The sequence below is a fragment of the Medicago sativa genome, chromosome 1 (genome assembly GCF_051527215.1).
Source record: "Medicago sativa cultivar Bolivia chromosome 1, Bolivia_mono, whole genome shotgun sequence".
Taxonomy (NCBI): Eukaryota; Viridiplantae; Streptophyta; class Magnoliopsida; order Fabales; family Fabaceae; genus Medicago; species Medicago sativa.
The window spans coordinates 76108194-76124383 of NC_140749.1; the positions used below are offsets into that span (position 1 = coordinate 76108194).

General features: G+C 31.1%; 2 protein-coding genes across 3 annotated transcripts; one reads left to right on the forward strand and one right to left on the reverse strand.

Annotated features, from left to right (window-relative positions):
* The first annotated feature begins 654 nt into the window (after positions 1–654).
* On the forward strand, positions 655–3318 carry LOC146957505 (uncharacterized). 2 transcript variants are annotated; one of them, XM_085736866.1, is made up of 5 exons: positions 655–927; positions 1592–1635; positions 2066–2245; positions 2734–2860; positions 2961–3318. In XM_085736866.1, the coding sequence occupies exons 3-5, from the start codon at positions 2142–2144 to the stop codon at positions 3081–3083; spliced, it is 354 nt and encodes a 117-aa protein (XP_085592992.1). In that variant the 5' UTR covers positions 655–927; positions 1592–1635; positions 2066–2141; the 3' UTR covers positions 3084–3318. The 2 variants fall into 2 exon arrangements, with proteins under 2 accessions (XP_085592992.1, XP_085592996.1); XM_085736870.1 differs by having other exon boundaries at positions 670–927; positions 2110–2245.
* A 2364-nt stretch (positions 3319–5682) lies between these two features.
* LOC146957506 (WRKY transcription factor 23-like) lies at positions 5683–7648 on the reverse strand. Its single transcript, XM_085736879.1, has 3 exons — positions 7128–7648; positions 6546–6689; positions 5683–6423 (listed from the first exon to the last, which is right to left on the reverse strand). Exons 1-3 carry the CDS (start codon positions 7520–7522, stop codon positions 5979–5981), a joined length of 984 nt encoding a protein of 327 aa, XP_085593005.1. The 5' UTR covers positions 7523–7648; the 3' UTR covers positions 5683–5978.
* Positions 7649–16190: the final 8542 nt, after the last annotated feature.

The window sequence follows — 16190 nt, forward strand, 5'->3', positions numbered from 1 at the left end:
TTAATATTATTATTAAATTAATTTTTAATCCCTAAATATTAATTTATATTTATTTTCCTTTGTCTAGAAAAATTACATATAAAGTGTTAAAAATATATTAACAATAAATAAAATTACATCGCTTCAAAAACAAAATTACATATTTTAAATGTAACAGTAGTTTGTACCTTCTTTAAAATAAAAAGTAGTTTGTACCCAAAAAAAAAAAAAGTAAAGCGTAAAAATAATGCTATGCCGTAACAATATAGCGATAGTAAATATTGAAATAGTTACCAAAAAAAACATAACAATTGTAAAAACAAAAGTAGCGTAAACGTAACTGGAAAAAAATATCTTTCATTAAAAAAAGAATCATTCATATATGCATGTTTAAACCATATGTATTTTAATTTATAATATAATGAATGTTAAAGGGCAAAAAATGAAATTTAGTTAAACTAATAAGGGTAAAAATGGAATAAAAGATGATAAGCTATAAGCTATAAGCTCAAACGCTACTTGGAATAGCTTCTGAAAAATAGCTTATAAGCTCGTGGAAATTCGTGAAATAAGCTATAAGTTCGTTGTAAAAAATGTTACCAAACAGAGCTTATTTTGTCAGACGAGCTTATAAGCTATCCGCTATAAGCTATAAGCTCTTTTCATGGTCTTACCAAACAGAGCCGACAAAAAAAAAAAATATGCTCCTATCTTTCTCCATTGCAATTTTTCAGACCAAACGCGATTTTTCTGATCTGAAGGAAGAACGATGGATTCCGTTGAAGCTCGAAAATGGCAATTGAAGTTCCATTGAAGCTCGTTGAAGCTCCATTGAAGCTCGTTGAAGCTCTCTTCTCTGCAACGTAGCCGTTTTCACTTCGCAAATTTCATCGAAAGCTCCGATTGAAGCTCTCTTCTCTGCAACGTAGTCGTTTTATCTCTCATAAGGTATTTCGATTGCTTCGAAAACTCTTGATTAGGGTTTATACTCTCAAACCCTAAGGATTCTATATTCAATTGTCATAACTTTTGCTAAATTTGTTTGATTAATTCCAAATTCTGTTTTCGTATCATGCATTCATTAGATTTTCTAGTTATGTTGATATCACATTTCAAATTATCTGATATTGCTATCTCAGGGACTGTTTGGATTGTTTCCGTTTGAACTTATTTAGTGGAATACTTGACTTTATGTAGTGGAATAAGTTTTGTAGTTTAATAATTGACTTACTTGACTTTTCTCAGGGCATGTTTGGCTGTCTTATGAAAACTGTTTACGTCATTAATCATAAGTTGTTTGGCAGATTGATCAAACCATGTAAAGTTTCATTAGGTCAAACCCAAAATTTAAGAGCCTTTAGAATTCAGGTGTTGATTTGCGTAGTTTGAACGAATGCTGCTCTGTTGTTTTAGCTTCTGGATCAACTAAATTTCAACTAGGCTGATTTTCAACTAGATGTTAATATTGTACATGCTGTGATAATATTCTTTATAATCCGATCTGAAACTACTCGCTCGGGTTATTCCGATCTGAAACTACTTGTTGATTTAATTGATTTTTTGATTTAAGTTGAATTGATTTTTTTGTATTATCTGTGAACGAAAATTTCAGGTAATGTGAATTGATTTGAAGCTGTATAAGGAAACAAATCTCAGGTACCTCGAAAATTTTTTGTTGATAAATTTGTACAGTACAAGTTGAAGTTGATTGGCTTATAGGTAGTGTTTTATCTATGAGTTTGGTATCTTAGGGCCTGTTTGGACTGTTTCAGTTTACTTATTTGAACTTATTTACTGGAATAATTGACTTATTTGACTTTATGTAGTGGAATAAGTTTGGTAGTTGAATAATTGACTTATTTTACTTATCTCAGGGCCTGTTTGGCTATTTTTAGAGAACTTATGAAAACGGTTTACGTCATTAATCATAAGTTGTTTGGCAGATTGATTAAAAAAGTTAGTAGCTGCATGCATCACCTTGCTTTATTCTATTGTTGTGTATAATTTTGTTTCTTGCTCAGACACAAGAGCCTTAGGTACTTGGCTTTCTATCTATTTTTTTGAACTTGGCTCTGCATAATTTCAGTTTTTAATGACAAAGTGCAAACAATGTTCATTTGCACATAGTAGTTCAGTTGTGGTTGGTACTATGTGTCCTCGCAATGTGTACATTTCAAGTTATGGTCAATAGAGCTCCATCTTCAGCTAGCCATGTTAGTAGAGACACCGTTGGTACTAAAATACCAATAATTCCAGATGGTGATGGGTGAGTTTGTTGCTCCCATATAATAATGATTATTTGGCTAATATAAATATGGCTGACACATGATTCTGTTAACTTTCCTTTTGGATCAAGTAACAATGCAAGACTGTTGTGCTTGTGGTATTATGATTTTAGTGGTGAAATCTAGAAATTCATATTATTATTTTTCGTGTACATTATATTCTGGAGTTAACTTTTCTAACATTCTAGCTGTTTAAACTGTAAGATTAAGAGAAATTAAGAATCTTTAGTTGCTGAACATGCTATATATGGTGTGACGATTAGATGCTTGTAGACTCAATAAGATATTACACAAAATATGATATGTTGAAACTATAAATGTTTGTATTTTGAATTAATATCTCTAAGGCTTTGGAACATGGTTGGATGAGTTTTTTCCTGAGAAAATATTGGTGGTGCAAGTAGTTAGTTGTGTTGGTAATTTAAGACCTTTGAGTTAAGACTTTACTTGTTTGAAACACATTTTTCAGGTTTGATCACCACACATTGGTAGTTAAAGAAATTGCTCACATTATATGGTCTCAATTAGAAGAGGGAAAACCGTCATGGAAGCAATTATCAGGAAATCACCGAGATGATTTCTTTGACTCATTCATGGTAATTATCAACTAAGTTTCTGACTATGACATTACAGAACCTCTTTAGAACAGATTAAGTAAATAATGTTTGAACTTTTTTTCTTATCTGATTATTACAGAAAAAGTTTACATGGCAACCAGAGCATAAGGTAAAAGTGCGAAAAAACTTTGAAATAAGGGGTGCAGCTAAGATGTCTCAGTTGATGCAAGAAGTTCGGAAAAGTAGATTGAGTCAAAGTTGAAGGAGGCAACTACAAGGCTTAAGCAACAATTGGCAGAAGAACAAGCTGCGAGACTAAGAGCAGAAGACATTGCAAATTCCATAACATGCATCATGACAAGTTTTGTAACTAGAATGTTGTCATATTTTAGTGTTTGTTGAAATGTTTATTATGCATATTTTGCAGCTTCATAGTGATGAAGACTTTGTATTTTATGACTAGTGTTTTTGTTACAAAGAACAAGTTTTTATTGCCATTTTTTTTTGTGCATATGCTATTTTTGGATCTTTTACCTCTTTATCCCAAATTTGGCTCGAGATAGTTGCAATAAACTTCTTTGTCAAAATTAAAAATGACTTTTAATACGACCGTTGGCATTCATTAATAGAAAATATTTACAAAACTGTTTAAATGATATAGTAAATTTCCTGCGGATTTTTCTGGGGATTGGTTCAGTTTCCTGAGGAATTACCTGCGGAAATAGCTTTGCTGCGGTACTACCTGCGGAATTTACTGCGGAATTACTTGCGGAACATTCACCATAAACATTCACGGGCAGGGGAATCTCTCCCACTCTGACCAAAACTGACCTGCGGATATTACTGGCTTTTCCTGAGGAAATTTCCGTAGGAAAGTTTCCTGCGGCTTCTGAAATCCTCAGGAAACAATTACCCACGAAGGTATTACCTGGGAGTGTAAATCCTTGGCAAACTCCGCAGGAAACACGTTTCCAGCGGAATTTTGTTCATTTTTCGCAGGTAATTCCGCAGGAAAATCGAGAGTTTCTAGTATGTGCATCAAGGATGTGTATGTTCTGCCATTTGATCAGTTTTTGCTTCTTGAGACTAGCTTAAAGTATGACTCTATCATACACTATCACTTTCTTTATAAACAGTAAGTAAAAACAAATTTAATTTTATATATAGTTTATTGAGTGGCCAAGGTCTGCAAGGCTCAAGAAGCAAATGAGGAAACAAAAATTTTGTTCATGGCTGTCAAAAACAAATCATGTTTTGACAAATGACAAGTTTAGTTCTTCTGCTATTCCTGTTGGTCTTATGAAATTCCAAGATTGTTTACAATTACTACCATTGAAGTTAAGACCTTCTAAATTGCTACTGAATTACTCTCATAATAGTTTCTTATGTTTGAGTTAATCAACCCTTTATGTGGTAATATTTACTATTTAGATAACCAGGTTTTTGTTTTTGGTGCAGGGTACTGATTTAGTCATGACGTGTGTAACGTAAATCATTCCTTGCTTTTCAATTTGGCGTTTAGTGTGTGGAATTTTCTTAGGAATCATGGCTTGTGAGAATCATGGTTCAATGTTTTCTTCAATTCAACTGAATCTTGGATTTTCACCCTTTTGTCGATATTTTTTTTCTAGAAAATCCAATCATAAAATTCTTGTAAATGTTAAATTTTTTGGATTTAAAAAAATATATAATATCAAACATAATTAAAAAATTTAAATCAAGATTTCTGTGAAACTTAAAATAAATTTCCTTATCAACAAGGCATGATAAAAATTATATGGAGTTTTCTAGGCACTATACAACTTTTTCACATACAATTTTTTAAATGAATGCTCTTTCAAGTTTGATACATTGGTTTATTAAAAAAGAAGAAGTTTGCTATATTGCTTTTAATAGTTTGATGCAACAGGGATAGCATTTACTTGTCACTGGCTATGTACAGAGGAATAGAAGAATATTGACAAATTTTAAAACACAATTTTGGCATTGGAACAAAAACAACTAGGTTACTGATTGTTCTCTGCTTTATGCTAAACAAGTGAATGATTTTTATTCGATACAATGTATCTGCCATTTACCATTTAAGACAAATAAAACCAAAGCGTATAATAAAAGAATGAAAGAGACCAAGCCAAAGTGGTCCTTCTTAACGGTGGCGTGTCGTATATAATATAACCTCTACCAATACCAATGTGTTAACTTAGCATATACCTATCCGTGAACGACCATATAATTTGAATTATTTCAATTATTCTCACAAAGATATACTCTCACACACATGTTCAAATAAAACCAAAATTATAAACAAGCACGGGTTGTCTTTATTCCTTCATAAAGAAAGATAACATGTGTCCTTATCAAGATCTATTACATCATATGACCATATCACACTTAATATCCTTATAGCTTGTATAGCTTTTTCTCCTTTTGTTTTTGTTCTTCTTTTATCAATGGATTTCAATTGCATAGCGTGCAGGATATAAAGAAGCATTTAAACTTCTAACTCAAAATAGATAGGAGTGGTTGAATTATTCTTCCCTATTTATAACCTTGCTTCCATGTTGGTAAAACTTTCGCCAAAAATTCTTCTAATTGAAAAGAAAAAAAAAACATTGTTTTACAAGAACAAAACATAGTAATGCTTCTACACCAGTGGTTCCCTTTTTAAAAACCTTAACCTAACAACTGTATATCAGTGAAATCAATGCACATTCCTTCATCAAAAAGAAACAAAAATACAAGACAAATAAGAAGTCAAAATCATATGGTTAAAAATAGATATAGAAGAAAACTCTTTACTATTTTTTTACCATTTCAATTTGCCTCACGGCACAACCCCACCAATGACATAACTTTGTTCCTTTTTCTTTCAATTTTATACTAAGATACTAAAATTAAAGCAGAACAACAACCAGACCCTGCATTGGATCATGATCCATCATGGTACAGTACAATAATCATGATTATGTGGGCTACATGGAAAAAGATAAAGTGGACTTTACAAGTATGATCATCACTAATATCACCACCTATCAGTCATATCAGGAAGAAAAATTACATAGTTGTTACCTAAGTCTTATAGAAAAAGTCAGCAAGAAAATATACTACTATAAAAAAAGAAAGAAATAACATAGAAAGCAATAATGAAGTTATTTATCTACTCTTCTTTCAACATATGTGAAGGAACAACATCCTGAAGTAGCCCATTATCCCTAAGAAATGCAGTTGTCCCTTGATTACAAAGCTGTACTCTCTCTTGGGCAGTAAAAGGTGAATTCTTGAATGATGAAGAATTGTTATAAGGGTGATTCAAAGAGGACAATGTATTAACAAGTAGTTGTTGATGTTGATAGGGTTGTTGATGATATTGTGATAAGTAGTTTCCTTGCAAAACTGAACCAAAGTTAGTAGCTGGAAATCCACCCGAGACTACACCGGCGGGTCGTGGTATTTGAACTCCGGCAAAGGCGGAACGGGACATAGTTGGACTTGGATGTGTGTGTTGGCCTTCATATGTTGTGACTACAATGCTTGGATCAGTGTAAGAACGTTCCACACGTTTCTTCACATTACATGAAGCAGTGGTGCAACGATAGTAGCTCCTACACAAACATAAACACATAGCATATTCCAAATGTTATAAGTTTACTAATGTTTTTGGGTCTAAAATCTAAATTAATTAAACCAAAAGAGTGTGAACTCAAAGAATTTTTATGAGTAGTACCTTGGAAAAGGGCTATTTTTGACAGCTTTTTGACCGTACTTTCTCCATCTGTACCCATCTTCCAGATGATCAACCTCGCTTTTCGTCATGAAAGCAAATCTTGGTTCTCTCTGTCTCTTTAGATTTGTCTTCTTCGTTTTCAACCTAATCACATATATACAACCAGATCCCATAATCCATCAAATCTTGATTAGAACCTTCCTAATTAATTAATCAATCTGATCAAAACAAAATCAAAAAGCAAGTCCACACCAACATATTCATTTGCTAATTAATCTAATCTAATCGGATTATATAAAAGCACGTACGTACTTTATACCATACCACCTCAAATTATATATGTTGAAGTGAGATTCCAACAACCATTCACTTTTTTTGAAGTTATTTGTACCAACAAAAAAAAAAACTAGAGAGAAATGAAATGAAATGAAACTCAAGAAAACCATAACCCCACCAAAAAAATATGAAAACAAAAAAAAAACATGTTTAAATATTTGTCCTTTTTCATCACAGCTGAAATAAAAATGTTGAGTAAAAACACCAACAACAAAAAAGAGAAAATTAGAAGGAAAAAAAACCCACTGTTTGTTTGTCTTTTGCTTTTCTTCTTCTTCTTCATCTTCTTCTGCTTGGTTAACAACAATCTTATTATCATTGACTGCTTCACTAGATGCAGATGAAATCGAACAAGAGTTAGGAGTTGCAGGTTGTTGCTGGTTCAAAACCTCAGAACACTCTTTTTCAGATGAAGATTTAACTGTATTGTGATTATGAGTCACTGCAGACATGGTTGGTACATCAAGGAGAGGAGTATAGTCCTGACCACCAAGTAACTCCATAAACCCTAAAGAAGAACTTCTTTCAACCTCACAGAAATCAAACACGCTTGAAAATTGATAACCATTTAGCAAAGATGAGGAAGAATCAACAATAACATCCTCACTCTTCACACTTACACCCATCTCTTTCTTCTCCATATGATATCTCAAATGCACAAATCCAAATCCTTCATTTGTAGGCGACAAGGTAATAGTAAGAAGTAAAAGGTGAAGAGAGAGAAGAGAGAAAAAAAAAGAGAGTTTTGGGTTTGCAAGAAAAAGAGTGAGAGAGGTGTGTGAAAGGAACAAAGGTATAGAAAATGAAAGGGGATAGTTGACCGGCAATTGTAGGTCACCAAATTGTACTCCCTCCTCTCAATTATTGTCATATTTGGATTGTGGGCAGCTCTACAAGAAAGTAAAATTCAATAAATACAAAAAATATAATAACTGTTCTATTAGTATTTGTAAAGATATACTATTTATCTTGAGAAAGAGAAAAAAATACAAAAGTGACAAAAAAGGATTTGTTAACTCTCGTCCCCGTGAACATAGTTCAGTTGGTAGGGACATGCATTGTTATATGCATGGGCTGAGGTTCGAACTCCGGCACCCCAATTATTCACCTTAAAAAATGTGAATTCTAGCCACTAGACTACCTGACAAAAAAAAACTCTCTTTTTTTAAAATAAAAAGAAAAACTCTCTTGTTAACATGAGAAATTGGTAATTTGAAGTTTGACTATGAAAAAAGTTTAATGTGACTAAAAATTATTCTACTTAAATAATAAACTATTTTCCAAATAATTTGTCTCTTTCGTGAAGCTCATCAACCATTTAAATTTAATTAGTTGGTTTAAAAGTAACAATTATTATGAGAGGAATGAAGTATATACTTTCCCTATCCCAAATATTATAAGTCAAAATTTTTTTGTCCCAAATTATAAATAATTTTACATTATTAATAGAGAATTAATGTTGTTTTTTTATTGTACTCTTACTTATTTATTTCTTTTTTTTCCTTAATTATAATAAATTAATATTAATTTTGTAAAACAACTCATAATTTATTTTTATCATACAAAATTTATTGTATTTTTTTAATCAATGTGATATGACCGAAACGACGTATAACTTGGACGAATGAAATAAAAGGTTGAGCCGGTGGCATTCATTCAATGCATAAGAGCATCCACAATGGAGACCCTCAACTTTGAGGTCTTAAATGGGTCCCACATTGACACATCACTTTTTTATTATTTTTTAATAATAGTACCTAATAGGTACTCAACCACTACAATGGAGATCCTCCAACAAAAGGTCTAAATAGGACCCACCAATAACATTAAAAAATCAAGGTAAATTGCAATTGAAAAGTAATAGTACAATGACATTGATTATTTTAAGCAAAAGTAATGTGGGACCCACTTAAGCATTGAGGTCTTAAGTGAGACCCTAGGTCTTAGAAGACCCCCAAAAAATTTCTCCACAATGGGAGTACCTATTAGGTACCGGGTCTTAAATAGTTAAGACCCTACCATTGTGGATGGTCTAAGGAGGGAGTTGAGTCGACGCATTCATACGTGATGTTTGACTGCCTAACAGGTTTGGTGTGTGAACGGGGTTCCACATACACTGCCACGTTCTGGATTCTAACGGCGTTTAATCAATATTTTATTTTATTTTTATATTCTGAAAATGGCTAATTGAAATAGTTTTCGGTCGTGTGCATGTGAACCACAAAATCTGATCAATCCTTGGTCCACTTTCTTTTGTTTTCTTTCATTTCTTTGTTTTCAACTTTCCGTTTTTTTGTTTTGTTTTCGTATAAGAAACTTTTGCAGCACGTATCAATTCTGTATTTCCCCATGTTTTTTTTAATGGGAAGGTTAATATGTGTCTTTGGACATTAATTAAAATGTTAAAATTAGTAAGATTGTATTTAAAATGGTGTAATTATTGATAGAACAAAAGTAAAAATTTATATTTCAAAAACAAAGTTTATAGTAAAGGATTCTTAATCAATGATTTTGGGGCACTGGTTAGCAAGAATTTTTTTTTTTTTAAATATAGGCAATAAGTGTTTTTTGTTTATGCGTGGCAAAATGGGTTATGTGGTCGGATTGATCCATTTAACGTATATGGGTTAAATTGAAATTTCAAACTCAGGCTTGTAAGTTGATGTGTCTCTTTTAATCCGTCGAAGAAATTGGACGGGGCAGTTCTCAAGTTGGTTTTAAAAATAAATTGTCGATTGTACCCAAAAAAAAAATTTGTCGTTTTTATTGAGAAATTATGTGAATTCACATAAGCTCTCTAATGATCACTACTCAAGTTGTTTGTAAAGTGTTTTCCAACTTAAGAATCTCACTCAAAGACACTAAACTCTTAGTTTTCAATTTTCTTAAAAGTTTTTTCATTTAGTTTCCTAGACTACCCAAAGAAATGATGAATGAAAAGCTTGTATAGTACACAGATGCCGAAGAAAACGTGTCGTGTTTGCCCTGGATTGTGTTTCGATTTGCAGTAAGTACACATATACTTGCTCAATCGCACCGCATTATCCCAGTCGTGTCGCAATTTTTTACGAATCAAAACATCATTCAGGCACCATCAATCGTGTCGCAATTCAGAACTTTCATCACAAAGTAATTTTGAGCCAATTTTCTACATTGTTCAATCTCGACTTTACATAAATGTATCAAAAAAATAAATTATTTACGTTTAACTCACTTTTCTACATTGTTCCATCTTGACTTTACATAAATGTACCACACAAATAAATCATTAATATTTTGAAATCTACTTGTTGCAGAAGTTATTGGTGTACGTCTTTTTTATGTTTCACCTAAATATACGAACTAGGTTGATTATTTCCTACAGCATTTTTTGTAATGATACAAAGCTTCTAGAGTTTCTTATTTATAAGATAAGATGAAAGACGATGTTCTGCAACTGCATTCACAGCCAAGAAGAAGCTTTTAAAATGTTTTGGCACTTGTACATAACAAGTCACAACCAATATTTGGCCTGGTATCAACTTTATTCGGACATTTTTTTGTTCGAAAAAATGTAGAGGAAAAACTCACATGCATTAGGTGTTAAGAAATCGTGAATTATGAGTTAGAATCGGCATTCAACATATCAAATGTTAATGTCGTTAACATCTTAGTTGTACTTGCAAATTATTCATACATGCGTTTCTAAATTTTTTTAAGAAAGTTAATGGAAAATACATAGTGAAACTGACACAACCAAAAGAAAATCCAAAGTTATGAAATAAATAAAATCAAATTGTTGTATGACGTACCATAACTGTTCTTATGAGAAATCTACATTTCAGATTCACGAAAAGTCAAGTTGTCGGTAAAACAAAAGGCAGTTAATCTGCATGTGTGTGTGTGTTCACATTATAAATCACAAAAGGAGAAAAAGTAATGGGATTCATTCAACAAAAGCAAAGGAGGTTCACAACACAAGCATGCAAAAGAATTTGGAATACTTTTACGTTCGTGCGTTTCTATTTGCAAAGAACTGATCCAATTTTAGATTTGCCTGCAAAAGGATTGCCATACACTTTTGTTGGTGAGTGAATGTGTTGGAATGAAGTTAACTTTTTTAAATCGGATATCTTTCACGCGCAACTCCTGAGACTCGTCTCTCGAGGCTTGTGTGATTCAAATGTAAGGTAGAGTTTTAAAGCTGCGACATCTTAAGGCTGAATTCAAATTCAATGCATTGGTTAAACTAAAAGAGATTTGTGTCATCTCATTTAAACATTATTGGATATGTTGAAATGAAACATGATCCAAGTATCTCCGATGATATTTATTTTTTGACCAAGCATTTGCGTGATAAAAGGTACTATAAACATTTTTTATTTTAAAATTAAGATGAACAATTTTGTACTTGACACGTTTGCTTTTGTGGTCTATTTTAAAATTTTCAGTTTTACGGGATTTAGGGATGTTTTACATAAAATACTTAATAGATTATTGCTTTGATATAAAAGTATCAATTTGTTGCTGTGATTGGGGTTGCTTAACTTGCTTGTCAGATACGTTTGAGGAGCTCAATAAATAGACAAAATAAAATAACTCATCAAACAAATAAAACAAGATAAAGTTATTAATATATACAAATACATTTTATCTTGTCGTCTACATAAAATAGTTTTCAACTAATTACAGCGCCACTATGTAAAATTTTGTAGCCGTGTCTTAATTTGGATTTGTGTACGGTAACAAAGTAACCGCGTACGCATGTATTATTGCCGGCCTATTAAATGCAAATTAATGGTTAATTGGCAGCATTAGATGTTTCCCATTGCCTCATGAATCATGATTTCATGTATATTTGATCCTAGATTTCTTACCCCACTTAACCGTTACTTTTGATCACTAATGACCCACTTGGTGTGTTGAGCTTTATCCTTTTCACGATCAACTAAAATAATGAATTAAAGCATATCTTCTCTCTCAATCTGTGGGAAGACCTTCTAGAAGATTGACATAATTTAAGGCATCATTTAGCTAAATCCAATTTGTGATGGTGTCTGTGAAGCTTCGCGTTGTAGATTTTTTTTAAAAGTTCACTGTAGTAATCAACAGTGGTACAATATCGTTATTTTAAATTAAGAATCGATTCAGCGTTTGAATGAGTTTGCGTGCGTAATATAAGGTCAATGTCCCCGGTCTTCAGCGCACAGAGATGGATTGATACAATAATACTCCTTCCAGTCCTATTTACAAAAAATAATTTACTTTTTAGATACATAAATTAATTTATGTATTTGATTTATGTTCTTGACTAGTTACATATATTATTCAATGTATCTAAAAAGTTAACTTTCAATGTAGGACCTACACTTTGGAAATGGAACCCACATAAAGTGGTAGGACATACATTGATTTCACTCAATAAAAGAGTGAGTGCTAGAGAGAGTGTTGCTAGCATTTCTCATAATAGTATTAGTCGAGTTTGATACTAAGACAAATATTTGTCTCATAATTAATTCTTTTTGAATAAAAACATTTTATAATAGTCTCAATTAACATAGCTCAATTAACTTGAACATTGCATATTCTTCACCCGTTTCATAATATTTGACTCTTGAAAAATAATTTTGTTTTATTTTCCTTGTATCACTTTTAAGTTTCAATGCATGATTAATTATTGATTTGTCAACAACTAATACACTTATCAATTTATTATAGAGAGAAAAATAATAGAATGAAATAATAATTAGTTAAATTTATTATAAAAAAAATACAGAATTTCATTGAAAATAACAATATTTACTTAAGTATTGTGAAACGGGTGGAATAATATGTACGGGTTGGAGTTCGAATCTTGGATTATCCATCTATTCACTAAAATTCTAGTCATTAGGCTACTTAACAAAAAACGCCATCAAAAATTTTAAATGCCCAAATCAAGAGACAATAGAAAAACTTATATAGATCATCTTCTTCTCTTTTTTCTCATTCCTTCTTCCAACTCTCTATCTCTAATCTTAATCATACTTTCTTTTAATTATAACTAGGAATTCAACCCGTGCATTGCACGGGTTTGTTAAAACACAGTTAAATAATAAAAAATAATTTAATTGACTAAAAAACGGTAATATTGATACAATGCATTTACAATTTTTTTTCATTTAAGTACACTCAATTTTGGTTTAAAATGTTTCGTTTATAATTGAAAAAATAATGAGCATTTCGTTTGACAGAATTAAAATTAGAGGTAGTTGTATAAAAAAAAGTTGAAGGTTTAATGACACTAAGAAAATAAATAGAGGTTTATAGATATTTTTATCGTAAAACCTTAAATGCATTATATTTGATAATTTTTGTATGTTTTTCTTTTGTTATATAGAAAAGGTGCATGTTTGTAATTTTTATTTTATTTTTAAAGAATCTATTTGTTGTTTGTGAAAGACATGTATAGGAATTTAAAGGCAATTTAATTTTACCTTATTTTTCGTTAAAAATGCAATTGCTCTATAAAAAAAAATTAAAAGGAATTTAAAACTAAAAAATAGTCTGACCAAAAAAAGTAAAGAAAACCCCAAATTTCAAGGAATCATCCTGAGTGGCGGATCTTGCCCAAAAAATTAGAGGGAGGGACAAATACTAACTAAAATATTATAAGTTTTTTTTATTTTTTATCATGAGCTAGTTCAAACTATAAATATTATAAAAAAATTCTTAATTTCATTTGTGATCTCTTATGTTTATTTAAGGTTGTAAGTTGGTCTTTTATGTTTTAAAAATTTGAAGTTGTCCTTCATGTTTTATCATGAGCTAGTTCAAACTATAAATATTATAAATTTTTGGGTTAATTGCATGTGCTCTTATGTTTATTTTAGGTTTTAAGTTGATCCTTTATATTTTAAAAGTTTGCAGCTGGACCTTTTCGCCACAAACTTTATTCACATTGGAATAAATTAGTCTCTTCCATCATTTGACCGTTTAAATATTTGGGGCGACAATATGGGTAATGGAATTAGTTTTAAGTCATTTTTTAAATTTTATTTTATTAGTGAATCATTTTTCCATGGTGACAGACACAAATGAACAATGTTTGGTCAGAAACACATAAAAGGACTTTTTTTAAAATACTAAATTATTTTATTATCAATTAATTTTTTAATAGTAGAGAAAGTCTTTTAACATGTGCGTCAAATAGTAAAAATTTTTTTTGCGTAAATCGGATATTCTGCACGCGCAACTGCGGAGACTAATCGCTCGAACATTGTGAAAGAATAATAATTTATGCTTATGACCATAATAGCATTCCTCTTTAAAAAAATTGTTATAAAACAATAAGAAAAGATAAATAATTAAAATAATAGAAGAAAAAAATAGATATGAAGAAAAGTAGAAGATAGAGAACGGAAGAAGGGAAAAGAGCCACCGAGAAGCTTCCATCGTTGGTTATTCCGACTCATCTTTTTTGTTTGCTGCACATTGCAATCAAGGACCATATAGGATGTGTTTTACATATTACTGTCAGAATAAGAAATAAACATTTCAAACACAAATAGTAATAATAGTATGCTAACAAAGTTTTACATATTACTGTCAACAACATGATCATATAGGATGTTGTCTACTTACTTGTCGGTATTTCTCTAAACAACAGCCATGATTGCTTACACAGGATTGAGTGAAGAAAAAGAGTGCAAATGTGAATGGTGAAGAAGTGCATTGGATGTGTTTCATATTTATACAAAATGCTCTCCACAATTATGTGTTGATCATTCTTTTTTTGTGTGTTTAATTGCAGGTAGGGAAGTAAGAATGGCAAGAGTTGATATTTGAAAGGTTATGCACATTGAAGCCAAATTAGGGGGGAGAAAGAGGCAATAATTGTTACAATATTTTTTGAAGAGAAAGAAGCCTATGTTACATTACATGCTATTTGGTCTTTATTATAATTATGTTTTGAGGTAATTTTTAAAAGCACCTTTTTATGTAAGAGACCAATGACATTTGATATTTGAAAGGTTTGTGTGGTTTTAATTGGTTTATGTTCAATAAAGCACCACCAAAACAAAACACCTCTTGGACTATCTAAGCATCATTGTGCGTTATATTTATATGAGGAGTAGAAAGTTTTTGCTTTGCCAATTTAATCACCGATGGAAAATGATTAGGGAAATTATTGAATTAGTGATGGATAAACATTAAATTTATTCAGTGAAAGATATTAATTAATTAATAATTATAAGAAATGATAGTATAAGATTTTAGCATAGAGTAAGATGGTTTTTTAGAGATGCCACATCATCACAATGGAAGCCTAAGAATAGTTCAAGTTTCTAATTCAAAGATATATAGATTCTCATTTCCACTTCTGATCGATCACTAAACCACAAGACAATTATTTATCTCAACTACAAAATTATATAAAATACAAAAATATTCTTCCTTTTTTTCATCCCCGAATTTTATATTATATAGTCATGTAACTATTTATCTATACCTTTTTTTGTATATATCATTTGATTTGGTTGTATTGGAATCCAACCAACATAGCCCCACCTTTAACCGTCTCCTTCCAACAAGGGTGGGGGGAAAGTTTTTGTGTGCACGCAAAATTTCTGACAAATTTCATAATTTTTTAAAAACGTTACATGAAATAATTGATTGAGTAATTATTTTGGTGGTACCCTTGTCATACATATACCTTTCAAGCTTTCTGATTTTGCTACAAGAGGCTACAAACATGGAAAAAATAGTACATAGCATAAATGGTGAAAGAGGAGGAACAAGTAGCAACACATGACTTGGTGTTGGTGTAGTACTATGATTGGTTGTGGACTAGAAACTCTTTCTCTGTATATCCCATCTTGTACTTTGTGATAATGCTGACATTGGTCCACTATTTTGTTGATTAGTATGCTCCGATTAAGATAGAGAAATTAATATTTGTGTACGTACTACTCCATCATCACCCACATCAATTAATGAACTACTATGACATTTCATTGAGAAAATGCTCTAGTCACGACCGCGGTGTGATTTTAGAGATCTATACCTCACATTTTCATTGACTATGTACATGTTATTTTTTGACTAATTTACTTGTTATCTTTTCATAGGATCTCCATCGAAACAATTAAACTCAAATGTTTGATAAGTTTCATAAATGATAAATTGTTTAGAAAAAACTTGATTTTGATTCTTGAATGGAGTGGTTCTTACCATATTTAACCTATCTTCTAGCTGATTCTTTTGACTATCAAAGAGTTAACATAAAAAAATAAATGCGATTTCCTCCGAATACATATATAAAACCGTTTTTTTGTTTCCCTAAAAAAT

What these genes read in the sequence shown, in the direction of transcription:
- LOC146957506 (XM_085736879.1), bottom strand. Translation starts at nt 7,522, where the DNA reads ATGGAGAAGAAAGAGATGGGTGTAAGTGTGAAGAGTGAGGATGTTATT. An exon ending in AAGCAAAAGACAAACAAACA is followed by an intron (nt 6,690 to 7,127) that starts GTGGGTTTTTTT and finishes ATATGTGATTAG; the next exon opens with GTTGAAAACGAAGAAGACAA. An exon ending in AAAAATAGCCCTTTTCCAAG is followed by an intron (nt 6,424 to 6,545) that starts GTACTACTCATA and finishes ATGTTTGTGTAG; the next exon opens with GAGCTACTATCGTTGCACCA.
- LOC146957505 (XM_085736866.1), top strand. Translation starts at nt 2,142, where the DNA reads ATGTGTACATTTCAAGTTATGGTCAATAGAGCTCCATCTTCAGCTAGC. An exon ending in ATAATTCCAGATGGTGATGG is followed by an intron (nt 2,246 to 2,733) that starts GTGAGTTTGTTG and finishes CACATTTTTCAG; the next exon opens with GTTTGATCACCACACATTGG. An exon ending in ATTTCTTTGACTCATTCATG is followed by an intron (nt 2,861 to 2,960) that starts GTAATTATCAAC and finishes TGATTATTACAG; the next exon opens with AAAAAGTTTACATGGCAACC.